The sequence below is a fragment of the Thamnophis elegans genome, chromosome 3 (genome assembly GCF_009769535.1).
Source record: "Thamnophis elegans isolate rThaEle1 chromosome 3, rThaEle1.pri, whole genome shotgun sequence".
Classification (NCBI taxonomy): domain Eukaryota; kingdom Metazoa; phylum Chordata; class Lepidosauria; order Squamata; family Colubridae; genus Thamnophis; species Thamnophis elegans.
Window position 1 is genome coordinate 83,318,089 of NC_045543.1, and position 27,920 is coordinate 83,346,008.

Here is a 27,920-nt window from a genome sequence, read left to right on the forward strand (position 1 = left end):
ATACTGTGAAATCCACATTCCCTCATGATCAGCTGGGACTCGGGAGGCAGAGAATAGATGGGGGTGGGGCCAGTCAGAGGTGGTATTTACTGATTCTCCGAACTACTCAAAATTTCCGCTACTGATTCTCCAGAACTGGTCAGAACAGCTGAATACCACCTCTGTGTGACTGTGAGGATTAATAGCTTTTTCTCAACTATTGTAAATTCAAATGGAGCAACCAGTAGGCCAGGAATAGCTCTATTCTGATATTTTTCTAATGAACTATTTTTAAATTAGCACACATTGAACAGTCCTCTCCTCTGCTACTCACAAATTCTGGACATGATGTAAAAAGGGAAAATATTTTATCTCTTCAAATGAAAATTATACTGCACTAGTAAGATCATATTTGGAATACTGGGTTGAGTTCTGGCCATCAGGATATAAAAAACAAAATATATATATGTTGCTATATAATTATAGGAGACAATTGCAGAATAGTAGATTGGCTGCCCAGGTACCAGCTGTGTTGTAGGAAATGCTTGTGTGCTTACCATGGTGCACCACAAGAGGGCAAGCTGACTTCGCACCACAAAGAAACACAAGCTGCTCTTCCTGAAGCATCATTCAAGACCTCTCCCTCCCCGGAACCACCTCACAAACAGGCGCCACAACTGGGATAGGTTCGGAGGGCAAGAATCTGACTGTCTGCATGAAATACCAGTTCCTTTCCCCCACCAAAGTGGTATCTATTTTATTTACTTGCATAGAACATGCTTTTGAACTGTTAGGTGGACAGAAGCTGAGGCAAGTGATGGGAGCTCACCCGGACACACAGTGCTAGGACTCGAACCACTGGAGCAGAAATCACCTCCAGTGTCATTAAGCCACTGCGCCTCTACAAAAAAGGTGTTGAGACTCTAAAAAGAGTGCAGAGAAGACAACAAAGATTAGTAGGAGACTGGAGGATAAAACATAGGATGAACGGTTGTAGGAACTGGGTATGTCGAGTGTAGAAAAGAGAAGGACTAGGGATGACATGGAGTCTTCCAATATTTGAGGCGCTGTCACAGAGAAGGGGGGGTTTGATCTCCCCTCTAAAGCACCTGAAGACAAGAAGTAACAGATGAAACTTAACAAATAGAGATTCAACCTAGAACTAAGGAGACATTTCCTTAGAGAAGAATTAATCAGTGAGAAAAATTAATCCCTGGAAATGCTTGTCTCCAGAAGTTGTGGGTGTTCCATCACTGGAGGGTTTTAAGAAGAGATTGGACAGTTATTTGTCCAGAATGGTATAGGGTCTTCTGCTTGAGCAGAGTGTTGGACTATAAGCCCCCCAAGGTCCCTTCCAATTCTGTTATACTGTTAATATTACATCACTGCGGTGAGCATTAGGAAATGACATACTTTCAATATCTGGGAAAACATACTTCTTAATTTTTGGTGGAGGCTGAGATCTATTGTGATGGAGTAGAGTAGAAGGGGTGAGAATTTCTTTGTAGTGGGTTTAAAATGATATTCTGGGATTTGCAAATCTTAAAAAGGCTTAAATGCTTTAAAAAATGAGTTACCCTATAAAAATCATGTTTCTTCTGAAAAATGCCATTTTTATGTACTTTGTGACCGAAATATAGTTTTGGGTGTTCTGAAGATCAGAAAATTATATATGAAGGGCGAATGGCTAGCATTTTCTAGCCATAATTGTGGGTTCTTCGGGTAGATTGTGTTTCAATATGAAATTGTGACTTTTGCATAATGCAAATACTTACTCCAATATTAATGTGATCACTCCATATGAAAAGAAAAGTCTGTTCTTGCTGTTTAACAAGTAGGGGTCCACTCCCCCAGTTCAATGTTTTAATTTTATATGTTTAAAAAACATCAAAATACGACCGTAAGGTTTCTAGTCCTTTCCATTTTGCCCATACAAGGAAACTTTTTAGTCTGCTCCATTGAGTGATTTAATTGATCAGTCTAAGACAAAAGGATCTTAAGAAGAGAAATACCAATACGACACATTTTACTTGGGAATAAACTCAAGTGAACAAAGGAAGACTTATTTGTGAGTAAATGTATTTTGGCTTGAAGGTTAGATATCGGTACTCGTTTAAAAAACACTAGTCTATTTTCCACTGCAAAAGCTAAATTCTCTTGGAATCAATTGAACTTTAAAATGATGTTACGTGCACATCTGATAAAATTACAGAAAAGGCTTCACTTATGCAGCACTTGGGATGATGCTTAGGTTTAAGAAAAAGTTATAACAAAAAATGAGCCTTAATGGCTGCTAGCATCATCTAAACTGGAATACACTTAATGTAATATCTTTTTGACAACTGTTATTTTATCTACTCACATTCTCCTTGTGAGCTTTTCATGAAATCAAATTTGCATTGATAAAGGATAATAAATTGATAGTATCAATCCCATTTGATGAGAGTTCTCCTTACTCTCTGCTTTCGATCCCAACAAAGATGTTTTTGTTCTTAGGGAATGTCCCATAGACTGCCTTGTCCCAAGCTTTTAAATACAGACAGTCCTTAACTTACAACAGTTCATTTAGTGAATATACAAAGTTACAATGGGAAAAACTTACGATCGTTGTAGCATTCCCATGGTCAGTGGTGGGATTCAAAATTATTTACTACCGGTTCTGTGGGCGTGGCTTGGTCACTGTGGTGTGGCTTGGTGGGCGTGGCTTGGTGGGCATGGCAGGGGAAGGATACTGTAAACTCTCCATTCCTTCCCCACTCTAGGGGAAGGTTACTGCAAAATCCCCATTTCCTCCTGATCAGCTAGGACTTGGGAGGCAGAAAATAGATGGGGCCAGTCAGAGGTGGTATTTATCGGTTCTCTGAACTACTTAACATTTCCGCTACCCATTTTCCAGAACTGGTCAGAACCTGCTGAAAACCTCCTCTGCCCATGGTCACATGATCAAAATCCAGATATTTGGCTACTGATTCATTTATGATGGTTGCAGTGCCCTGGGGTCATGTGTTTACCTTTTGCTACCTTCTGACAAGGAAAGTCAATGGGGAAGCCAGATTCACTTAACAACCGTGTTACTAACTTAACTGCAGTGATTCAGTTAACAACTATGGCAAGAAAGGTTGTAAAATGGAGAAAATTCATTTAACAACTGTCTCACTTAGCAACATAAATTTTGGGCTTAATTGTACCCGTAAGTTGAGGACTACCTGTAAGTGACACCAAGCACAAGGTGAAATTTGAAAGAAACAAAATTTACTTCAGTGTTTTTCTTTCAATCCACCCACTTTGGGTGCTTATTTGTCCTATGCTTTTATGGTTTTAGCCATCCAGCAGTGAGATTGGCGGAAAAGTATTGGGTAGATAGATAAATAAATAAATAAATAAATAAATAAATAAATAAATAAATAAATAAATAAATAAAAAAAAAACATGCAGTATTAGTGTAGAGCTAAAAAGGAATTCATATGCAAAGCCCGTGTATCTTATTTTTGCAACATATATGTGTCAGTGTAACACAAGTTCACTTTAAATATTAAACTGTGCAATTTTTATCACACAAACAAGGATAAGCCTAAGCAACTGGAATGGATTGATTACTTTCAATCCCTAGGAAAAAATATATATTATTCAGATGGTAAATGACCATATTACCCCATTTTTAATTTTCTAGGACATAGATAAAAGTCAGATTTATAATATTAATGAAATTTAAGCCTCAGTCAAGTCACAACAATAAAGGGTCATTAAGTTTTAGAAGAAAATTATCATGTGGACGATTCTAAAACAAACAAGTGTTCAGTGCAAAATATATTCAATTTTATGTTTTTCCCTTTTTAGGTTGATGTTTGTTTGCTCTTTGGAATCCACAAAACCCAGCCCATCTGGGTTTGGGCTGTTCCTGCTGAGGTGGAAACTTTTGAAGATTGATTTGAGTATCAAATACTTTCCATTTGATTTTGCTCCAAAATATGAGGGGAATGCAAGCACAATATTTTTTTAAAATTTCAACTTGGGCAGAAACCAATTTCTTTAAAAAAGGTTCGATACACAGTGCAATGACTGAGGCTGCTTTGTTCCAGGCTTCAAGTCCCTTTGCTTTTATTTTTTTAAAACTCCCTTGGATGTTGCATGTTTCATCCAACAATGTAGGTAGTTTTAAGTTACAGCTGGATTTATACTTATTAAAGATGCAAAGCCCCAATTGCTGCCTGCAAATCTAATAGTTCAGTTCTGTTTGCAAACAGAAATGGCCACAGGATCTTGTCCTCTCTTCTCCCATTCCATTTTAGGCACTTACAAAGTGCTCAAAAGGTAGCATTTCCCCGCTTCTTTTATTGTCCATGTTAACCCGCTTAGTGAAGAGTTCCAACATTCACAAATTATTTCCTTTCTTTTTAAGAAATATTTTGTTAGAATGTCAAAGTACAACGAAGTGAAAAAGAATGAAAAGAAATAACAATGAAAAGAAAAAGAAATATTAGAAAAAAGAAAATAAGTAAAGAAAAGAAAGAAAACATTGAAGTTTGACTTCAACTCTTCTTTCTATTAAGTTATTGGCATCTTACTTTTTCTCCTTCTTCGTTAACCCTTTCTAATCTCCAATCCATAAATAATCAGTTTTGTCTTTTCTTGTTTTAGCAAAAAGTCCATATAAGGCTTCTAGTCTTTATAATTGTTTTTCTCTGATTTCGCCATTTCTGCAAGCTGTGTAAATTTTTAAATCCAATTCTCTACTGTGGGTATTTTGTTATTCTTCTATTTTTATGCTTACAATAATCTTGCCATAGTTACAATATACAATAATGGTTTTTCATATTTATTTTCAAGTTCAACATTCACAAACCCTACATTTACTCTCACTTTGTCATAAAAGGTTTGTACATTATTTTCTGATCGTGAATTAGCCTAATTTTATTTCCTCAAAGAATTTCAGAAAAAATACAGGTTCTTTAAATTTGGAACAATTTAGAAATATCTCAGTCAGGCAAATATGGCTGATAGAAAAAAAGAAAAGAAAAACAAATTCATAGCTATTAATGTATTTGGCACTTACTGTTTCTTCTTTTTGAGATAATCAAATCTAGATAATCAAATCTAACTGTCCTGTGTGTAGAAGATGAATAAATAAATGTGTATTATTACTAATTCTTTGAATTGCCTGTTGCAGCTTCCCAGTATGTTCTTATGAAAGCTTCCTGTGGGATTTATCAATTGAAAAGCATAGCTAAAAATGTTTACAATAATAAACAAAGTACTCCATGTGGTCAATTTAATTAAAACAAGTTTTTGCTCTAAAAAACCTGTTATTCTCTTCTTATTTTTGAATGGCCCAAACAAATTACTGAGCCCCTGTATGAGGTAAAACTGGAGAATTATTATAATTCCTATAATCTTTAGAGAGTATATTTTCTTGTAGTTTCTATATATATATATAAAACCATGATATGGTCCTTGAGATATTGCAAATGGAACTGGCACTTAATTCCTGAGAGAGAAAAAGCACAAATGGAAATGGGAATAATATAATGTTATTGTAAATTAGAATGAGGTATATTTCTATAAACATTGTTTATTAGAGTTTATTAGTAGTTATTTTATATTTATTTCTTGTAAGTTGTATTGTTTTATTAATCTTAGGAATCAAGTCATAATAATAAGTTAGTCACTTGCATTCGCTCACAGTTGACTATGGTCTTGTAGTTCTGAGGGAACTGCCTGGGGTGAAGATTAGCCCCAGATATCTGAGAATGGTTTGAACCTGTTGAGCCTAAGGAAGTGGACAGGGTCCTGAGGACTGCTAGCTCATCCTTCTCTTTACAACCATGCCTCTCCTGACTTTTTAAGACAAATCCAGGATTGGCATTTGAGTAGACTCTAGGTTTGGTGAATTCCTTGAGTCACAAGATTGTTCCTTTACCTTTTAAGGAGGATTTGATCTGCCTGCTACCCAAGAAGCCATTTCTGGACCTCACAATACTGGATAATTTTCATCCAGTATACAATTTCCACTTTTTGGAGAAAGTGATTTAGAAATTGGTTATGCAGCAGCTTCACAAGGCCTTGGATTCATTAAATTTATATGCTACTCATCTTCCTGCTAATATGACTTTGAAGCGTTTTTATACATTCTATATAATTTCCCTGGCATCCTGTACCAAAGATACATAATTTAAAAAAATTGAACAAGGAAAGGACTTGAGATCATTCACAAGTGCTCCAGCCAGCTGTTCATCAGAGATAACTTGTCTCTGACAGGTTTCACACTCTGAAAGATGAGGGTATAGCCATCTTGCTCAAATTATGGTCAGTGCCTTTAAAAGGACAATAGGTTTTCATATTTCCTTAACCACCTTCATAAATTACTTAACTGTTTTTCAGCTATTAGGAACCTTTAGATGAACAAGTTTAGTAGCATTAAGTGAGTTTCCTTCAATCTGTAATAAAAGTTTTAATTATAATTTTTAGAACTAAAAAAAAACATTTTTTAATAAACAGAAAAAAGGTGATTAAAACTTCAATTTTAGAAAGCTACAAACAGATTAAGGCTCCAGATAGAGCTGAAATAAGATTTTGGAATTATTTATAAAGAATCCATGTTGGAATTTTTTTAACTTTTAAAATATTTTTATTTAATTCAAAATAATAAATTATTAATTTTGATAAAAAAAGACAAGACTTTAAAATTTGGACACTAGAGCAGAAGAGCCAATAATTGGTTTCTATCTTTTTTAGTTTTTTTTTTCTGGGAGTTGATGGCAAGATGAACTGATGTAATTATTAATTAATACAATATGATATTGGCTATGTAATAGTATATATGTGATTATATGTTATGAAAATGGAAAATAAAAAAAGTATTTTATAAAAAAATTTTTGGACACTAGGAGTTTATTTGTTCAGTGTTAACACAGATATATTGTTATTGCTGATAAACTTTAAGTGACTTTTGGTGACATCAAGACTGAAATAATGATGCTTAATGGACTTATTTATAGATAAAGATGGATATCAGAATAAGATTGTTAGATTGAGTGAATAAGGACTGTGACTTGGCCGCTTCGTGTGGACTTGGCCTATGGGAGTGTGGTAGGTGACTCTGATATTGCCTTCTGTTCGCTGTGGTGGCAGCTGCCATGCCCCTTGGTTGGGCCTCTGCTGGAGTTAGGTATGTTTCTGGGCTTCCAGGTTGTAGCGGGGTGATCGCTTCTGCAGACCTTGATGATGTGCCCCTTGAGTTCGCAGCATTGAAAGATGTCATTGCAGAAACGGCAATGTGTTCTGAGGTGGTTTTCTCTGCAGCTGGCGCAAGGTGGGAAACGCGGTTCAAATTTTCATGCCAGCTTGGTGCGATCACTGCGCATGCGGTAGCTGTCATCTTCGCTCTCCGAGCCTTCAGGCTCTGTGACTTCACGATGCACACCTGCGTTTTTCCGTGCGCTCTTTGGACTATTTTGGCGCTGCAGGGTTTCCATTGATTTAATTGAAGACTCAGTAGCTGTGGCTTCGTCTAGAGCAATTTGGAGAGTAAGATTAGTTTTTGCTAATAACCTCCTCTGCAGGCTAATGTCACTAACACCACATGTGATACGGTCAAGTAGTAGTTCATCAAGATATCTAAACTCGCAGTACGCCGCAGCCTTTCTGAGTGCTGCAACGTATTCGTTGATGGATTCCCCTTCTTTTTGGTTACGGATATTAAATTTGTGCCTCCAGACATATTTAGACCATCTGGGAGCGTAGTGTGTCCTCAATGCCTGTTGTAGAACCGACCAAGCGACCGATTGGAGTGGCATTGGCTCGGACAAATCTTTTGCCATCTCAAACACCTCTGGTCTGCAGTAGCTCAGGAACACATTCTTTTTCTGGCCTTCAGAAAGGCCCATGGGGTCGTTGGCTTCGAGGTAGCAATCGAACCTCATCATGTAGGATTCCCAGTGTTCAGTGGCTGGGTTGTATGGAGTTGGTCGGGCATGCGTTGTCATCTTGTGTTCATGAGCGCGTTTGAATTTGCCACTCAAAGATGGTTGCTCAATGCCGCGCTGTGCTCCAGGCTGGATTGACTTGCTGGATTGTCGTGCTCTTTTTGCCTGCCTAGTTGCCTTCCGATCTCATCCTCATCGCCAGTGTTAGATCGAGTGAATGAAGGCACACTCAGGCTTCAGAGTAGCAAACAGCTCTTTATTACTACAAGTCAACTATGTACAATCCAGCGAAGGTTCAGTCTGACAGCAGCCCTTTTATAGGGAGCTGTCAGACCCTTCAACCAATCAGATTGAATCTCTGTTCCCACCGGAACAGAGGACCTTGGTGTAAACCATTACCAATGTTTCTGGTATCTAACAAAGATCAATTTTTTCATTTTAAGAGAAGGTGATAAGTTACTAAAATTGTTCATACTCATGATAAATGTGAGAAGTCTTCTTTATGTTTCTTTTCTTTTTCTTTACTATATTTTTATTTCTTCTCACTTTATTTTTTGTTTTTTGTGTTTGTTTTCATCATCTTTTTTCTTTTTTTCTTTTCTTTTCTTTAAAGGTTGTATTAGTTTTATTTTTACTATAGAAAAAGGGAATAGGAGAATAACCCAATAAATTATTGGCTTTTCATTTTCTGTAGACTAATACTTGCTGCTCAATGGCTTGTAATTGGGAGCATCATATAAACCCAATAATTAATGGACAAATAAACAAATGAAATATTCCTCAGGAACAATTATAGTCATTACAATTTATTTTTTATTTTTTTAACAATGAAGATTGTATTCCACACGTGGATATTCTAGTAAACAGAAAAATGCTTTTTAAATGGTAACAATTATTCCAGAAATATTAGATGTAGAATGATTTGACTGTACCCTAACCTTACAAGAAATCTATGATATTAGATGCTGAAGTAACTAACTATAGAATGAAATAAACTTTTAAAGATGGAAATAACTCCTATACCATTGGGTATTTTTTTCAGGTGTCTTATGAAAATAAACCCTGCTACCTTCAAACAATGAAGCTTGAATCACTTTGAAGGTTGGGAGATATCAAGTATCTACAATTTATCACCCAGTCTCTCTTTTACAGGTAACAATCTTAAGGCAGCATATGTACAGTAACAATCTTACTGTGATGATAGTAATATTTTAATAATTACATTGTTAAGATGATGATCAAAGTATTGCAATAACTGATCCAGCACAATCTTGGTCCATGTTGGTGCATCATTTTTGGATAATAGACTCATCTTTATTTTTAAAATTTTAATAACCACAAGCCAATCAGGTTATTTTGTGGAAAAAGCTTTTGATGTGGTTCAAATTGGAAATTGGAAAGTTTATTTATAGGCCGCCCTTTTCCCTGGGGGGACTCAGGGCGGCTTACAACTCATAGGGAAAGGGGATACAAACAATGACACATAAGAACAATACATAATTAAAAAGAACACAACATTCATACCATTCGGGTGGGGGTGGATTACAATCTTTAGCCCCAGGCCTGGCGGGATAGCCAGATTTTAAGGGCTGTGCGGAAGGTCTGGAGGGTGGTGAGGGTACGAATCTCCACGGGGAGATCGTTCCAAAGGGTCGGAGCTACAACCGAGAAGTCTCTCCTCCGCGTGGTTGCCAGTCGACACTGACTGGCAGATGGAATCCGGAGGAGGCCTAATCTATGTGGTCGCGAGGAGGTAATTGGCAGGAGGCGGTCTCTCAAGTATCCAGATCCACTACCATGAAGGGCTTTATGGGTGGCAAGTAGCACCTTGAAGCGCACCCGGAGATCGACAGGTAGCCAGTGCAGCTCGCGGAGGATAGGTGTTATGTGGGTGAACCGAGGTGCACCCACAATCGCTCGCGCGGCCGCATTCTGGACTAGCTGAAGTCGCCGGATGCTCTTCAAGGGCAGCCCCATGTAGAGCATGTTGCAGTACTCCAGCCTAGAGGTCACAAGGGCATGAGTGACTGTTGTGAGGGCCTCCTGGTTCAGGTAGGGTCGCAACTGGTGCACCAGGCGAACCTGGGCAAATGCCCCCCTGGTCACAGCTGACAAATGGTGGTCAAAGGTCAGCTGTGGGTCCAGGAGGACTCCCAAGTTGCGAACCCTGTCTGAGGGGTGTAATGTTTGACCCCCCCAGCCTGAGAGATGGAACACTTGCCAAATTAGTGGGAGGGAAACACAACAGCCACTCGGTCTTATCCGGGTTGAGCACAAGCTTGTTAGCCCTCATCCAGTCCCTAACAGCTTCAAGGCCCCGGTTCATCACGTCCACCACTTCATTGAGTTGGCATGGGGCGGACAGATACAACTGGGTATCGTCCGCATATTGATGGTATCTTATCCCGTGCCGCCGAATGATCTCGCCCAGCGGTTTCATGTAGATGTTGAATAGTAGGGGGGATAAGACCGAACCCTGCGGCACCCCATATGTTAGGGGCCTAGGGGTCGATCTCTGCCCTCCAACTAACACCGGCTGCGACCTGTCCGAGAGGTAAGAGGAGAACCACTGCAAAACAGTGCCTCCCACCCCCACCTCCCGCAGTCGTCGCAGAAGGATACCATGGTCGATGGTATCGAAAGCCGCTGAGAGGTCAAGGAGAACCAGGATGGAGGCGTGGCCTCCGTCCCTGGCTCTCCAGAGGTCATCGGTCAATGCGACCAAAGCGGTTTCTGTGCTGTAACCAGGCCTGAAGCCGGACTGGAATGGGTCGAGATAACTAGCTTCCTCCAAGGACCGCTGGAGCTGGAAGGCCACCACCTTCTCAACAACCTTCTCCACAAAGGGGAGGTTGGAGACTGGACGATAATTGTTAAGAACGGCTGGATCCAAGGATGGTTTCTTCAGGAGGGGTCTCACCACCGCCGCTTTAAGTGCGGAGGGAAAGACCCCCTCCCGAAGGGAGGCGGTAACAACCGCCTGGATCCAGCCCCGTGTCACCTCCCTGCTGTTAACAACCAGCCAGGAGGGGCACGGGTCCAGTACACAAGTGGAGGCACTCACAGCTCTCATGGCCTTGTCCACATCCCCCGGGGCAACATCCTGAAACTCAACCCAGCGATGGTCTATCAGATTATTCCCTTGTGCCTCGGCTGGATCTGCAGAATCGGAGTTCTTTGTTCAATCATTCCAAAAGTTTGTATTTCTAATATATTTCATTTAATGGATTATCATGTATAGGTAGTTCTTGACATGATAATTCATTTAGTGACTGTTCAAAGTTACAACAACACTGAAATAAGTGACCGATGGCCAATATTCAAACACTAGGTAACTGACTCATATTTATGATGGTAGCAATGTCCCAGGGTCATGTGATCACCTTTTGTGACCTTCTGACGAGCAAAGTCAATGGGGAAGCCAGATTCACTTAACAACCATGTTACTAACTTAACAACTGCAGTGATTCAACTGTGGGAAGAAAGGTCATAAAATGAAACAAAACTCCCTTAACAATTGTATCACTGAGCAACAAAAATTTTGGACTCAATTGTGTTCATAAATCAAGGACTATCTGTATTATCTTAATGCTTCTGTACATGTAATCACAAATGGGATTATTTCACTAGCAATTAAAATGCAATGAAGATGTCCTCTATGTTTCAGTACTAGGATGCTTGTAAATAGGCATCCTGAGGAATGGCCACTGTTTGCTTATAGTAGTTTGCTTATAGTATGTAGCCTGAGGCTGTCATTTTCCATAGAAAGTTGACTTAAGTGATAAGTAGAACTTTTCAATTAATGGAACCTTTCAATGCTTCATTTAATAAAAGAGTATATCCCTTTGGCAAATGATAAGTTTTCCATCCTGTTAGCATTTCTCAATATTTTAATTTGACAAAGTTGGGCTAATATTTTTGAGTGAATTATAATGATTCAGTTTTTTTTCTAGAGATCACATTCCTCTTATGTTTACAGTTCCTACTTGGTATCCTTTTAACAATATAAGTTCGCTTATTATTACTTTGGGTCAATTAAAATTTTAAAAACATCCCAAAGGTGCTTTTTCAAGAGGCAACTGGACTTCCTGATTTTTCTTTGAAGACATTCCGCTTCTCATCCAAGAAGCTTCTTCAGCTTTAAAAACATATTTCTAAAACATTGAAGAATTAAGAAACGAATCTGAAGTTCCTCAGAATATTTTTGGGTAGGTGATTCAATTTAAGCATTTGTATTTGTGTAAAATAAAACACACTATTTTGTTTCTTCTGTTATAATTCTTAAAAAAAGAATTTCAGAATCTTAGTTCAGATATTATTGTTGTTTCTGAAAGTCTGCATCATGGGAAGTGCTTGAGGAATTAACTCTTAATTCCTCAAAATGTAACTCCTAAGGCAGTAATTCTCTTTTACACAAAGTGAAATGAAGCTGATGAAACCAATACTAGTTAGTCACATAATTTCTACAATGATGCATTTACATGTTCCAATTCTCTCAACTAGTGGAAGATTGTTTAAAATAGCATGAAATTCTATGGCATTAAAATTAGGTTAATTTAAAATTTTGTTTTAAATATATTGGACACCTTAGGGAATGTTTAAGATGGTTGCAGTTGACATGCTGATGAGAATGGAACTTAGAAACTGGAACATTTGCTCATTTTGGATAAGATATATTATTGTCACATTCTGGATTGAAATAAATAGTCTTTTTCGGGGCTACATTGTATAGAATTTGGAATCCAGAATTGAGGGTTTTATCATAAAACATATTACAAAGGAAGGAACACTCTCTCCCTAATTTGTATTGTTTTCAACTTTTTCCATTTTTTTCCCTCACAAAGAGACAAGGAAAACGGCTTCTAAATGATATTCAGCTAATTTGTCCAAGTGCCAGTATCACCCTCAAACAGCATATACAATATACCTGGCTTCTTCTTAGAGGTCCTAATAAATGTACATGTGTCGATTAATCTTGGATAGAAACTTTCTTTTAAAATGTGTAGGTTGCATCCTGGATTCAACAATACATGAACCATGAAGGGAGGAAGAATGTGATTTTTTTTTAAAAAGAACTTCCCTGATGAAACCCTGCCATCTAGTGTTACTTTTTCAAGAATTAGAAAAGAAGAAACAGTGATGTGCTTTATTTTACCCAAACAGAAACTGAGTTTCTTAAAACTCATCATTGTGCTTCATCAGCCTAATATTTAACAACTCTGGATTTGCAACAAGGATGCTGTATGATTTCTTTTATCTCTCTCTCAAAAGAACAAAGCATTGCAGCAGATGAAGGGTGGGAGGTAAGGGAACAGACACACAGTTCCGAATTAGGTCTCTATGTTACAAAACTCAGCCTGGATTTCCCCTCTGATATTATTACTACCCTGACTACTATATTTGACAGGAAATCAGTTTCCATCTCAAAACATTAAGAAAAGTAGCTATGAATTCTTTGGGCATAGGCATTTGACAAGGATAGATGAGTAATTTTTAAAGGATTAGGATTGGAGGTGGGTTCCTACCATTCAGACCGGTGGGAGGTAGGTAGTAGGTAGTAACTCAGCCTGCTATGCCTCTAAACCATTTCTATCAGGGGCGCCATAGGCGCCACCATCTTGTTTTTTGCTTGCGCAGAAGCATTCTTTTACTATTGCACATGCAGTAGTAAAAGATCTTGCAGGGAAGGCATGTGCAGAAGCATTCTTTTACTACTGTGCATGCATGCATAGCGCGCATCAAGCACACGCACACCCGAAGAACATCCTTGAGTGAACCGGCAGTAGCAGAAGCAGGAACCCACCCCCGATTAGGATGGTAAAAGAGCCAGCTGCTAGCCAAAATCATGTGGTCTCCCATGTTTAACAACAATTTTTTAAAACAACGAATATAATGCAATGTTTTCCACACTTAAAATATGGACCTCACAAGTGATCTTTTAGACACCGTTTTTTTCTTTCAGATTATCTCATTGTAGATTTGTTAGTATCAAAAAAACCCTCAAAAAACCCTACTCAGATTGTTGTATCTAGGTTGCAAGTAATTGATATGCCATGGCTACTTTTATATTCTACGTAAGACCAAAAAATGTATGCACTTAATTATTTGCCTGTGCAATCTGGAGGTCGTCCTGGACTTATGACTCCTGCTTGACCCCTGACAGTCATGGCTGGAGGGCCATTCCACAATTTTGTTTTGTGTACCAGCTGTATTAGTTCTTGGATTAGTGGGTCCTGTTTACACTCACTTGTGCCTTGGCCACCTTCAAGTTTGACGACTGCAATGCATTCTTCATGAACAGCACATGTTACAATTCTGCTCTACAACCTGCCTGGTTGCCAGATTGTTTCTGGGTCCAATTGAAGGTACTAGTATTAACTTTTAAAACCCTGTATGGCGTGGGACCAGGCTATCAGAGGGACTGTTTTCCCCACTTACATCAACCTGTCCCATCAGATCTTGCAGGGAAGGCATGCCGTGAGTATCACTGACCAGGGACCTAAATTTGGTGGATTCCAGAGATGTGCCTTCTCTGCTTTAGCATCTGCCTTATGGAACATCCTTCCCACCAAAAACAGATAGGCCCCATCCCTTTAGTCATTCTCCAAAACCTGAAGATCTGGATGTCATTGGAGATTCTCAGTCATGGGTCTGAGGGCATTCTAAAAGTGCTTTTTAGGAGTCAACTGGGCTTTCTTGTTACTCTTTGAAGATGTTGCACTTCTCATCCAAGAAGCTTTTTGGATGAGAAGCAAAACATCTTCAAAGAATAACAAGAAAGCCCAGTTGCCTTCTGAAAAAGCACCTCGGGGATTTCAAGATCTAGTTATGTGACCAGGCCTGGTCAACTGGAGACTTGACTAGATGACTCCACTATTGGCGGGGGGGGGGGCATAAAATTTCCCCTCACTTTGATTGTACTTTGAGGACTGTAGAAAGTTGGCACCCACCCCTCTCCTAGAAGAATGAAATATTCCAGGAAATATTAAAAAGGCAGAATATTATATTTCCCTGGATGGGAAATGGAGAAACATGTTTTTAAAGAGCAGCTCCCTGAAGCTCCCTACCCCAGCAGATATTTGGTACCATCAAGCAGGACTGGGCCAGCCTACCTACAATTAGATCTTCAGCTCCAGGACGATAGGATTAAGACATGACCTTCCAGAATATAATAGGATTATCTATCAACAGAACTCACCACATGGCACAACAAGCCCCTTCATTGCATCACCCAGCAAAGTTCAACCAAATGTATCTCAGACCTCAGCTATGACCCCTGCATAGCTCCCTTTGAGTCTGACAACCAATATAATACATTTCTTGCACAGGACCAGGAAGCTCAAGTTCAAAGCCCAATAGAGGGTATAAATACCTCTTTCTCTCTCCTCCATGTGTTCAGCTGCTCAGGACTTCAAACCCACGTGGTCCTGTCCATCAATAAACCATCTTTCCAATCAGCCTTCATGTTTCCAGTGTCTTTCTCCCCACTTGAAACTGAACCAGATGGTTATTTCTTCAAGCAGGACATTTACTACTATTTTTTTTTTACATTTTACTCAGTGTTTAATTATTTTTAATCTATTGTTGTGTGCCACCCAGAGTTGCTTTTGGTAAAATAGGTACCTATATAAATTTGATTAATAAATAAATTTGACTTGTAGCTCTCTTTTCCCTAAGCTAGTTAATAAAATTATTTACATTACATTGTGCAAAAATAAAAATCAATCTTGTGTCAACATTTCTGTTCTTTAACAAAACAAGAAAGTTTTTGATTGAGACCTTAAAAAAGAAAAGCTGTTAGATCAGTTTTTCCTATAAAAATTCTTATTTACTTACAGGTTTCTGTTTACAGCTCTATGTCTTGGCAAAATACACACTGAAAAAGATCTCTCCAAATTAACATTTGAACAAAGTGAAATTTGAACACAGATGGGCAAAAAAAGAGAGGCATCTGCTGTGATTTAGTTGGAAGTTATACGCAAACAGGGGAAGCTTTATTTTGGATTTCCTCGTAGTAGAGAGAAATTACTTCTTGTCCCAGAAAACCTTTGTGGAATCACTTTGGATCATCCAAAGTCTTTTTTAAAAAAATACCTGGAGATTAAGTAAACAGAGGAATCCTTGGTTCATGAACTATTGTTCCAATCTAAGTAATTTTATTTTCCTCGTTCAAGTCATTACATTTATAATTAAAAACCATACCTCTATTTCCTTTATCAAATTGGCAGCTTCTTATTGTTTTTTTTTTCTAAACAGGGAAAATGAGTAGAACAAACTGAGCTCATTCATGTCATATGTTCTTTATCCGTGTCAATTCAATTTAGTTATTGAAGTCATAGTCCAGAGACTGGAACAAATAGAAACACCCAGTGAATATACAAGTAAAAATTCTAGGATAAAATAATAAATAACAATTAAAATCTATGATAAAATCCAATCTGTTCTAACATGGCCTAACTATACTAAAATTACAATCCATAAATAAGGTGACCAGATTTTCATATTGGTAAAGAGGGACACCATTGAACGGGGGGGGGGGGGGAGCTAGGCCGCGGCGGTTACTACCAGCCTTGCTAGGGACGTCAGGTCACCTTAATTATACACATCCCCCCTCTCTCTCTATCCATCCATCCCTCTGTCTATATGCCTGCCTATCTAGTTATGGTATCCCTCTCCCTCTTTCCCCCTCTCTTTCTCCATCCATCTATCTGCTTGCCTATCTCTCTCTCTCTCTCTCTCTCTCTCTCTCTCTCTCCATCCGTCTATCTGCCTGCCTATCTGTCTATCTAGTTATGGTCTCTCTCTCTCTCTCTCTCTCTCTCTCCCCCCCTTTCCCTCTCCCTCCCTCATCTCATTATCATCTATCTCAGTGTTTCTCTACCTTTTTAAAAAAAATAATTTGTATTTATTTTTTTTGTTACATAGACGACACATATCCACAACAATTAAAAAAAAACCCATCATCACATATAGCATGTCGTTTGGTTACAAGTGTTTTAACATTTATCATTCTTATACATTTATTATTTCATTTAATAGGTTATAATATACAGTTTGGGTTGCTTTGTTTACCATCCCTTCCTCCTGTTATAACACCACCTTATTTTCCCTTTCTTTTCTCCCTTCTCTACTTTCTTCCTTCCTGCTCTCCTTTCCCTTCCTTCTTCCTGTACCTTTCTCCTACTCCTGCTCTTCCTCATCCCCTTCCTACCCTCTCTCCTCCTCTTTCTCTCCTTTCCATCCTCTTCTCCTTACCTCTTTTTTTTCACCCTCTCTCCCTTCTCTACTTTCTTCCTTCCTCCTCTCCTTCCCCTTCCTTCTTCCCTTACCTCTCATTTACTCCTATTCTTCCTCTTTCCCTTCCTACCCTCTCTCCTTCCTTTTCTCTCCCTTCCATCTTCGTTTCCTTGCCCTTTCCTTTCTCCTCCCTCCCTTCTCTACTTTCCTCCTTCCTCCTCTCCTTCCCCTTCCTTCTTCCCGTAGCTTTCTCCTACTCCTGCTCTTCCTCTTCCCCTTTCTACCCTCTCTCCTCCTCTTTCTCTCCTTTCCATCCTCCTCTCCTTACCTCTTTCTTCTTTCCCCCATCTTCCTTTCATTCTCTCCTCCTTTCTCCCTTTCTCCCAACTCCCTTTCTGGGAGTTGAAGTCCACACACTTTCAAGTCTCCAAGGTGGAGAAACACTGATATATCTAATTAATATAATTATTTCTCCCTCTCTTTTTCACACTCTCTCCAGCGCACACACGCAAATGCATAGGGCAGCCCACCTCACACACAGGTAACTCCAGGCGGCTTACGTGAAGAGGACAGCCGACCACTCACCCACGCGGGGGGGGGGGGGCAGGATTTCGCCAAGAAAAGTTAACTTTCCTGCGAAAGTGGCCAGCAGCCTCTCAGCCCTTCCCGGCCTGGGAGACCTCCCCCCACTTCTACTCCCGTGACCCTCCTCCCGCCTCCTCAGAGCTTCAAGCAAGCTAACTGGGAAGGGCGGGGAAGAAAAAGAAGCAGTGGTGTGGTACCCTGCAGGCACCGAGCCGCAGCACCCCCAAGGACCGCCGCGCGAGGTCGGCTGCTGCTGCTGCTGCTGAGGGCCTTGGATGGGCAGGAGGAGGAGGAGGAAGAAGAAGTGGCGGCGCGGTCCCCTGCAGCCGCTGAGCCGGGAAAGGGGCGCTTTGGCAGGGCTTCCGCAGCGCCCCCAAGGACCGCCGCGCGAGGTCGGCTGCTGCTGCTGCTGCTGCTGCTGCTGCTGCTGAAGGCCTTGGATGGGCAGGAGGAGGAGGAGGAAGAAGAAGCGGCGGCGCGGTCCCCTGCAGCCGCCGAGCTGGGAAAGGGGCGCTTTGGCAGGGCTTCCGCAGCGCCCCCAAGGATCGCCGCACGAGCCGGGAAAGGGGCCCTTTGGCAGGGCTTCCGCAGTGCCCCCAAGGACCGCCGCGTGAGGTCAGCGGTGGCGGCTGCTGCTGCTGAGGGCCTTGGGTGGGCAGGAGGAGGAGGAGGAAGAAGAAGCGGTGGCGTGGTCCCCTGCAGCCGCTTAGCCGGGAAAGGGGTGCTTTGGCAGGGCTTCCGCAGCGTCCCCAAAGACCACCATGCGAGGTCAGTGGCTGCTGCTGCTGCTGCTGCTGCTGAGGGCCCTGGATGGGCAGGAGGAGGAGGAGGAAGAAGAAGCAGCGGTGTGGTCCCCTGCAGCCGCCGAGCTGGGAAAGGGGCGCTTTGGCAAGGCTTCCACAGCGCCCCCAAAGACCGCTATGCGAGGTCAGCGGCGGCTGCTGCTTCTGCTGAGGGTCTTGGACGGGCAGGAGGAGGAGGAGGAAGAAGAAGCGGCGGCGCGGTCCCCTGCAGCTGCTGAGCTGGGAAAGGGGCGCTTTGGCAGGGCTTCCGCAGCGCCCCCAAGGACCGCTGCACGAGGGCCTTGGACGGGGAGGAGGAGGAGGAGGAAGAAGAGGAGGAAGCGGTGGAGAGCACGACCTGGGAAGCGTCGGCACAGCCTCCGACATTGCCAATCGCGCCCGTCCCCTCTCAAAAGGATTCGGCTTTATTTTGGCGCTTGCCGGCCCTGAAGGAGCGGGATGAGCAGCGAGCGGAGCCTCGTTTAAAAGCAATGACAGCCGTGGCCGCTCGTTCGCTCCACCACTCTTGTGTGGAGGTCTGAGGAGGCAGAGGGGTGGGAGGGGCGGAAAGGAACCAGCGTGGCAGCGGTGGCACTGGGAAGGTGCTGCCCCCGGAGCCCAAGGGTGGGCGGGCTGGCGAGTGGGCGCCTTTCTCGCACACAGGGAAGGGGAGGATGGCGGCGGCAGCTGTTTCACTAACCCCGCACAGGTTACTAATTCCCACCGGTTACTCACCAGTGAAGCTGAAGCAGCAAAACAAAGCAAATGGCCGCGAAGCGAAGGCGAAATGAAATGGAGACTACTGCGACTCACGCAGCGTGCTAAGCGGACTCCAGCCAATCAGTGAGCTGGCTGGGATGGAAAACTTTAAGCTGGGCTGGCTTAGATTTTTAGAAATAGATGGGGGAACGAATGAGCGAGCTAGCGGCAGCTGATGGGCGGGGGAGCAAGCGAGCCCCAAAATAAAGCGGGGTTTTTCTAGAACGGCCCGGGACGCGGGAAAAATTATGAAAAGGCATGCCTGTCCCACCAGATGCAGGACGTCTGGTCACCTTATCCATAAACTGTGTGGCCCGTTGTCAGCTTAATACTAAAAGGGAAAGGAATAAGCAGTGCAAAAGGTTTGCCACATTTGTTATACAACATAACTATTGTAGATTAGACATGTGTTTCCGATGAATCCCCAGTACTGCTGTGGAGAATCTAGCCACCTGCACTGTAATTATGGACCGTTCTTCCTTACGTATCTTTAGTTACTTGCCGTAAAATAAGTGGCAAGATTATTTGGTTTTGTATTTATTGAGGGAATATGCATAGAATGATATGCATTTTTGTTGATATAATGAATTATTTTGTTGTGAGGAAGTGTAACATGTATCAGACAATGGTTTTAAAGTCCAGGTTTCTAACAATATTGCTCAGATCTTTCCAAAACCAGTGAGAAATTGAAAAACATCATGTAGCTGTACTTGAAAGTTGAGCATTAATTTTAATTAAAACTAGTTCATTCCCCATATAAACTATGATATTTTCTTAGTATTCATTACTAAGGTAACATTTCATCTATGCTTTCATATTGCAGCCCTGGGTAGAAAAACATTTCAAAAATTTGACTGATAAAAAGTTTTGTTGGTTGGGAAAATTCCCTTCACCTGTATAAAAATACAATTTTGGTGAATTCAGTTCATGGTTCACTTCTTTATTAGATTTGAAAAAGGCAAATTCCATGTTAGGAAACATCAGGAAAATTAAACAAATGAATTTGTAATAACTTTAAGGAAATCTAAAGTGCCTCCATTTCTGCAATCGTGTACAATCCTGGTCATTACATTTAACTACAACAACAACACAACAACAACATCCAGCCACAAAAAAGCCTCGAATGGGAGTGTGGGGTAAGGAAGAAGCTCAAGACTGCACCATCTTGATTCTCTTTATAGTATAAAACGGGAAGGGGAAGAGAAAGAAAATTGTCAGGCTTTCATGCTTCTTTTACTATACTCTATAACAGTAGTTCTTGTGAAGTCTCTTTCTTGACCTGGCCTACCTTGAAGGATTGACATGTGCTAAACTTATATTTACCAAGATTAGACGACCTTTCCTTCTACATGTTTTCTAGATGTACTGAAGTTCTACTTCCACAATGCAGCATAGATTTTAAAATTACTAGAACTGAAGTTTATCATACCTGGAGAGTACTGCACTGAGATCAGACAAATACCAGAATGTCAAGAATATCAATGTTACATATTATATATAATATATTAGACTTATATACTGCTTCATAGTGCTTTTCAGCCCTCTTTAAGCAGTTTACAGAGTCAGCATATTGCCCCCAACAATCTGGGTCCTCATTTTACCCATCTCAGAAGGATGGAAGGCTGAGTCAACCTTGAGCCTGGTGGGATTTGAACCGAACTGCAGCTAGCGGTCAGCTGAAATAGCCTGCAGTACTGCACTCTAACCACTGCGCCACCTTGGTTCTGGAATAATTATTATACATTTCCAGGATCAGAAACAACATATCAGCAGCTGCAGAACAGCAAATTCTATTGCCATCATGTTCTTGTGATTATCCGAGTAGAAAATATATATATTCTGATCCCACAAGAACTCCTCCCCCTTTCTCACACACACACGAACTCATATACAGCATATTTTTGTGTTACACAACTAAACTACAGGAGCTTAAACTTACATTTTAAAAACACACAATAATTCTGTTAGATTTTTTTTGAAGAATGAGATCAGCAATTTTATATGACCAGAAAGAACTATGCATGTAGAAAAGAGTTTATTCATTTTATTAAAAATTAAATGTTACCATTAGAATATATACAAATTTCAGAATGATATATTTTATAAACATGTTTTCCAGAAATAATGTACAAAATACCCTTGGAAAATATTTTGAAAGTAAAAAAAATGACTGCTTAAATATTATTATCATTTATCATTTTTTTAAAACACAGAAATTTGATAAAGCTCTATTGCAACACCCCATAATTAAAAAAACCCAGACTTTTATTTAAAAACATTTCTCTCTCTCTGTTCTTTTCTATTAATAATTCTTTTCTTTTTCTCTTTTTTCTTCTTCATTAAAAAAAGGAAAATAAAGGCTCAAAGATATCTATTGATGTGTGGCAATTCCCATGTATTTATTCATGAAATAACAGGATAGATACTATGATCTATCAAAATCTCCATTGCAATGTTTTTCAAATTCAACAACTTGAAATTATGTGGACTTCAGCTCCCAGAATTCCCCAGCCAACATGCATGCTGGGTCTGGAATCCTGGGAATTCAAGTCTTCACAATTTAAAGTACTTCTTTGAATGAGGGGATTGTCTTTTTATCTCTTAAATAAGCCTTGGTTTGCCCTCTCTTTGCCTTATTAGATCCCTCCATGCTGGACAACTTTCATTCAATATTTAACCTCCCCCTTTTGGGGAAGGTGATTGAGAAGGTGGTTAGTTAGATTGTCGTTTCAGTGGACCATGGATGAAATGGATTATTTGGATCCTTTTCAGTCAGGATTCAAATCCGGTAATAGGATGGTAATGGCATTGATTGTACTTTTGGATGATCTCTAGCGGGTATGATGGGGGTTGTGCATCTATCCTTGCTTTTTTGTAAGATTGGCAGCAATACAAATTGATAAATATATAAAAGTAATTAAAACAGAGCATATTTATTTAATTATTTGGCATTATACCTGTTAATATTACCCACTCAGCTCATTAAGAATCTGGTAGAACAAATTCTAATAGTAGAATGTTTTCTTTTATAGATCATATAAAAGTACTTAAATTGATATTTTGTGAACATTCTAGCAACAAAAGTGCCTATGTGCCTATAAATTTTATTAATTTATACCCATGACTCTGCATTGTAAGAACAAAAGCTTTTCTATATATTTTTGGATGGTGGTGATGATGGGAAACTGATTTTCAAGTGGAACTGGTTTTCCTTGATTAGTGAATGAAAATATTCCCATCTTATAACAATTTGTTCTTACATCAACTGATATACAGTATGTAACTGTTAAAGTAAACAACAACTCAGTTCTGAGAAAGAAGAAGGTGTAGAAAAGACAGCCCTTTGATTTTGTTTGGCAGAAGATGGCCAAGAGGGAAACTCTGGCAGGATTTCATTATTATACCCTATAATACCAAAGCGGAGTTCCGTAAGTTTGTGAGTTTCCTGGTTTCTGACTTGGATTTGGAAAGAAGCTCCATATGGGAAAAAGAAGCAGCTTAATTCTGAGCAGACATACTTAGGATCACATTAAAATAACAATCTTCTCTCAGTAGAACAAAACAGGGGTTTTGATAGGTATCTAAACAGAAATTGAAAGGTGTAAATCAAGCAAATTTAGAGTCATTTTAAATAATTGTTCAATATTTTTCTGATTGGTTCAAATTGAATTCATGCGACTGAATGTGTCCCCATCACAGGCTGCATTTTAACCAAGGTTAGTAGTTTATTGCATCAACGTGATCCAAATAGGCATTACTGGGAATGGGGTGCAAACCAGACCTTTAATCTACAATGTGTTGTCAAGTTATTTCCATAAATCCAAGATGGAAGCCATTTCAGATTCCAATGTCATTCTAAACTTTAAATGTGTATTGTGATATATGTGTGTGCAAGTTTTTTTCCTTACAAATATATCAATATGCCCTTCATCAGCAACATTATGAAAATAGAGGGTGCAGATAGCTAACACTCCAGTTTAAGTTAAAATAGTTTTTTTTCTGTCTACGTTAGCAACAAGATCACCCCATTTTCATTTTGTCTTCATTTTGTTCATCCACCATGAATTTGAATTCTATACAGCAGCTTAAGATAATGGCGCAACCGAGCTGCAATTAACCTTGGATGGGCCCAGAAGTTGACAGCATTGGTGCAAGGATTTTAAACCGCTGTTAGACTTTGGGAAAAACTCTGCAGAACTGTTGCCACTGTTTGATAAAAATAGAAAATGATTTACAAAATAAGAATAAGAAAGAATAATAAAGTTACTTATCATACTTAACATTTCATCAGTGGATTACAACATTATTATAAACTGTAAAACAGAAAATACAATGGATAAAATGTCCATTATGAATAATATTTTCAAAATGTTCTTGCGCAACCAACAGATTGTGTCATTGGCAATGAATCGGTATGATTATTTCAGACTAGCTAGCACAGAATAATAAATTTAGCAAATGTAACAAAACTCCCCAGATTTTTTGAGAGGTTCCCATTCTCCCTAAATTAGCATTTGGCCAGTGGGAAAAATTCTGTGTATGCAGGAGTCTTTGTTTGTGTATTACAGGGTAGCCAACCTTTTTATACCTACCGCCCATTTTTGTATCTCTGATAGTAGTAAAATTTTCTAACTGCCCACCGGTTCCACAGTAATGGTAATTTATAAAGTAGGGAAGTAACTTTACTTTATAAAATTTATAAAGCAGAGTTACAGCAAATCCCTACCGCCCACCATGAAAGCTGGGCTGATCTGGGTACTTGAGAGACCGCCTGCTGCCAATTACCTCCCACAGACCCATTAGATCTCACAGGGTTGGCCTCCTCCGGGTGCCATCTACCAGCCAATGCCACCTGGCTATTACCCGGGGGAGGGCCTTCTCTGTGGCAGCTCCGGCCCTCTGGAATGAACTCCCCACAGGGATTCGGACCCTCACCTCTCTCCAGGCCTTCCAAAAAGCCGTCAAAACCTGGCTTTGCCGGCAGGCCTGGGGGTGATGAGTTCCTTCCCCTCTCGACATGTATAGTTGTGTGACTGTTGCCTACTTTTATTATTTGTATTTTGTCTTTTATGTTCCCCCCTTTTTTCCCCCCTTGAATTGTTCGCCGCCCTGAGTCCTCCCAGAGAACGGCGGCATACAAATAATAAAATACAAATACAAATACAAATACAAAGCTGTAATGCACACTAGTGGGCAGTAGGGACAAGGTTGACTACCACTGGTGTATTAGCATTCTGCTTGGAGTAACCACTGGTATATTAGCATCCTGCTTAGAGTAAGGATATTAACTGGAAAAAAGAAAAGATGTAAACTGCATTTCTCACTAATATTTCTGCTCCTGATCATACATCTATAAGATTTCCAAATATATACATCAGGTAAGAGAACTCTTAATGTATTGCAAATGCATCACTGAAGATAAAAAAATTACCATAAATCTTCAAAAAGTGTACAGTCAAACTAAACAAGTATTCAAATATAAATTACTGTGCTGTCTTGAACAGCAGAGAAGTATGAAAAAACCAGCCTTTTATAGCCGTTTAATTAGGAACTCTCTAGGAACTTCTGAAATATTATTATGTCATACCTTTATATATTATAGTTCATTTCACATACGATATTCTTGGAGTATTTACTGGCAATAAGCAGTTTGACTTCACGTATGATCTCTATGACACAAGATTCTGATCTACTGTAGTTACCTGTTAAAGAGGTTTAAACAGCAGGCAACTATTTCTGTGCTATTGTCATTCACACTGAAGTCACCTTGTAATAACGTTGTACATGGATTTTCAGATAGTATACCTGAAAAAGGATCAGAACAGATATTTGTATTAAGAAATAGTAACTCTGGGTTATGGAAACAAATTCACTGAGACACTGCCTTGTACTTCATTTTTGCTTTTCATAAGGTTTTTTTGATTTTAGTTAAACTGACATTGAATGGATTGGTTTGCACAGGAGCTGGATTGTGATTTTCAGAATCCATCTCAGGGACTGTGCATAATCTATCATACCACCACAGGTGGTATTCAGCAGATTCTGACCAGTTCTGGAGAACCGGTAGCGGAAATTTTGAGTAGTTTGGGGAACTGGTAAATACCACTTCTGACTGGCCCCACCCCCATCTATTGTCCCGAGTTCCAGCTGATCAGAAGGAAATGGAGATTTTGCAGTAACCTTCCCCTGGAGTGGGGTGGGAATGGAGATTTTACAGTATCCTTCCCCACCATGGTCACCAAGCCACGCCCACCAAACCATGCCACACCCACCAAGCCATACCCACAGAACTGGTAGTAAAAAAATTGAATCCCACCACTGCATACCACCTATATTTTTGTCTCATTCAGACAGAATCCTTGTGTGCAAACGCGACTCACCAGAAGTCTGTAATGTTTTTTTACAGAATTGAAAAATATCTCAAAGGCAAGACCCATTGCATATTAGATCAGAGATCCCCAACTCCCAGTCTGTGGCATGTCAGAAACAGGACTGCCCAAACAAGCAAAGTCTCATCCATGGGATGCAGGCAGCACATGAAACCATGCCCCCTCTGGTCCATGGAAAAACATTGTCCATGGGGTCGCGATGGGTCAGACACGACTTTGGATAAGGGCACCTGTGTGCCTATCATCCCTGTTCTACTGTCCCCATTTATTTGTACCCATTTCCTGTGTTCATGTCCATGCTTATACTTATGCCTGTTATCTCATACATATTTGACAAAATAAATGAACTAACAACAACAGAAACCCCACTGATTTCAATAGGAAAGTTCAATTTTCCCCATGCAGTATAAAGGATCTGGATCATGTCAAATGTAAAGGGTGGTGTGTAAAGTTACAATACCTGCAACGCAAGCTGTCATGAAGCAGGCCACAGTACCAGCAATCATGGCCCTGAAGGCTCCTCCTGCAATGTCTCTCTTCCTGGAGGGAGCCAAGGATGCTGAAGACATGAATAGAAGAAAAGAAACACATGAGCAATATGCAATGTTGAGACATCTGTTCAGTGCTTTTCTAACACTTTTATAATCTCTGGAGCAGCTTCAGTAAAGATTCTTTCTACCTAGGATAGATACGGTTAGATAACCATAAATAATATTGGCAATATCTTTTCAAAAGTAAGTTCGCTCAATAAAATTGTACAGAATTTAAACCAATTCTCTGTCCCTGAATCTACAAAGGTTTTCCTTGTCTTTAATTTCCATCTCCAAATTAATACAATAATTAGTCAAGTTCACATACATTCACATAAATATTGTATAGTATATTGACATAATAGAAAGTACATTTCTTTCTGTGTTCCTATAGTATAGCCTCTTCAAAGTCTGTGCAATTGCCTTCCATTCATCTTCTTTAAAGATGATATGGTATTCTTTATTTACTAACAAGCTATTGTTTATACTAAGTTTTTGATGAAACTGTATGGAATTTCTGTTTTATTTTCTTAACACTTCCCTTTTTTAGTTCACTGAAGCTAGTATGAATATCTACAGTTTTGTTTGAGGGCATCAGTTTGAATCTATTCTACTATCTATGTTTTGGGAGAATACAAAGTGAAACTTCACGTGGAAGAAACACAGAGAAAGGCAATAGAACAGTCTTTTGAACATCCTGAACTATCAGAAAGTGAAGACACAATACAGATCTTTGCCCCCAGCACAGATAAGGGTAATGAAGATCTGCATAGGTTGGGCAAAACTACAGTTTTGAGAGAATACTCAAAAACTTTGAATTGACTTGGAGGAGCTCATATGAGGCAGCAGATTTGCTGCTGAAACAGGACACATCTCATTCTTGTAAAACAATTCAAAATATTATGAAGTATAATTCCAAATAATATCAACTCTAGATAAGCATGGACACTGTTTCTCAGTGTCCAATATTATCTAGGCAAGGGCTGTTGCTGCTTTGCAGATCTGAAGTGCTTTAGATGCTGAATTTACCAAATATGGATTGAGCCCAACAGAGGCTAAAAACACAGGCTTAAGACTAAATTATTTTTTAAAGATTGAAGTGCATTTTAGTAAGAGTTCCTCAGCCTCAAAGCACTAATATTAGATTAAGTGATAATCTTGAAACATAATTACATTAAATGTTAATCCAGGAATCATTTAATTCTGCTTCATAGCATATAAAACAGAATATTTGGAATGTTATCCATACTGAAACCATTTCACTGAAACCATTTCCATGTTTATTTCATGGATACAATTACATACAAACAGGAAAAGCCTGCTTAATTCCTGAGCAGATCTGCTATTTTTGCATTAATTCTGTGATGAGAGGTTTGCCCAAGTTTACATGAAGCACTAGAGGCAGATTAATAAGTTTTTGTGCATTGAAATGTTTGAATGGCTCTGTTATTTACCCTGTTTCCCCCAAAATAAGACCTCCCTGGATAATAAGCCCAATTTGGCTTTTGAGCGCATGCGCTAAAATAAGTCCTCCCCAAAAATCAACCCTCCCTGAAAATATTGCAAAACAGCAGCAGCCATGAGCCTCCTGCACCTAAAAAATAATAAGACCTCCCCAAAAATAAGGCCAAGTGTTTATTTCAGGAGTCAAAACAAAATAAGACAGGGGAAACATAGTTAAAAAAAATCAGTGTGTATCAACAGCTCTTTCCAACAACTGATGAGTTGCAGAATGCT

At 39.8% G+C, this 27,920-nt stretch overlaps 1 protein-coding gene across 1 annotated transcript in view; it reads right to left on the reverse strand.

The window, feature by feature from the left end:
* Positions 1 to 21,478: 21,478 nt before the first annotated feature.
* Positions 21,479 to 27,920, reverse strand: part of SLC28A3 (solute carrier family 28 member 3) — a 36,399-nt gene continuing 29,957 nt past the window's right edge. Inside the window, exons 14-16 of the mRNA XM_032213845.1 lie at positions 26,114 to 26,212; positions 24,967 to 25,069; positions 21,479 to 23,470 (exon numbers count right to left, since the gene is read on the reverse strand). Of these exons, the coding sequence (XP_032069736.1) occupies positions 23,350 to 23,470; positions 24,967 to 25,069; positions 26,114 to 26,212 (323 nt within the window). The 3' untranslated portion in view covers positions 21,479 to 23,349. The remainder of the gene's footprint in view (positions 23,471 to 24,966; positions 25,070 to 26,113; positions 26,213 to 27,920) is intronic.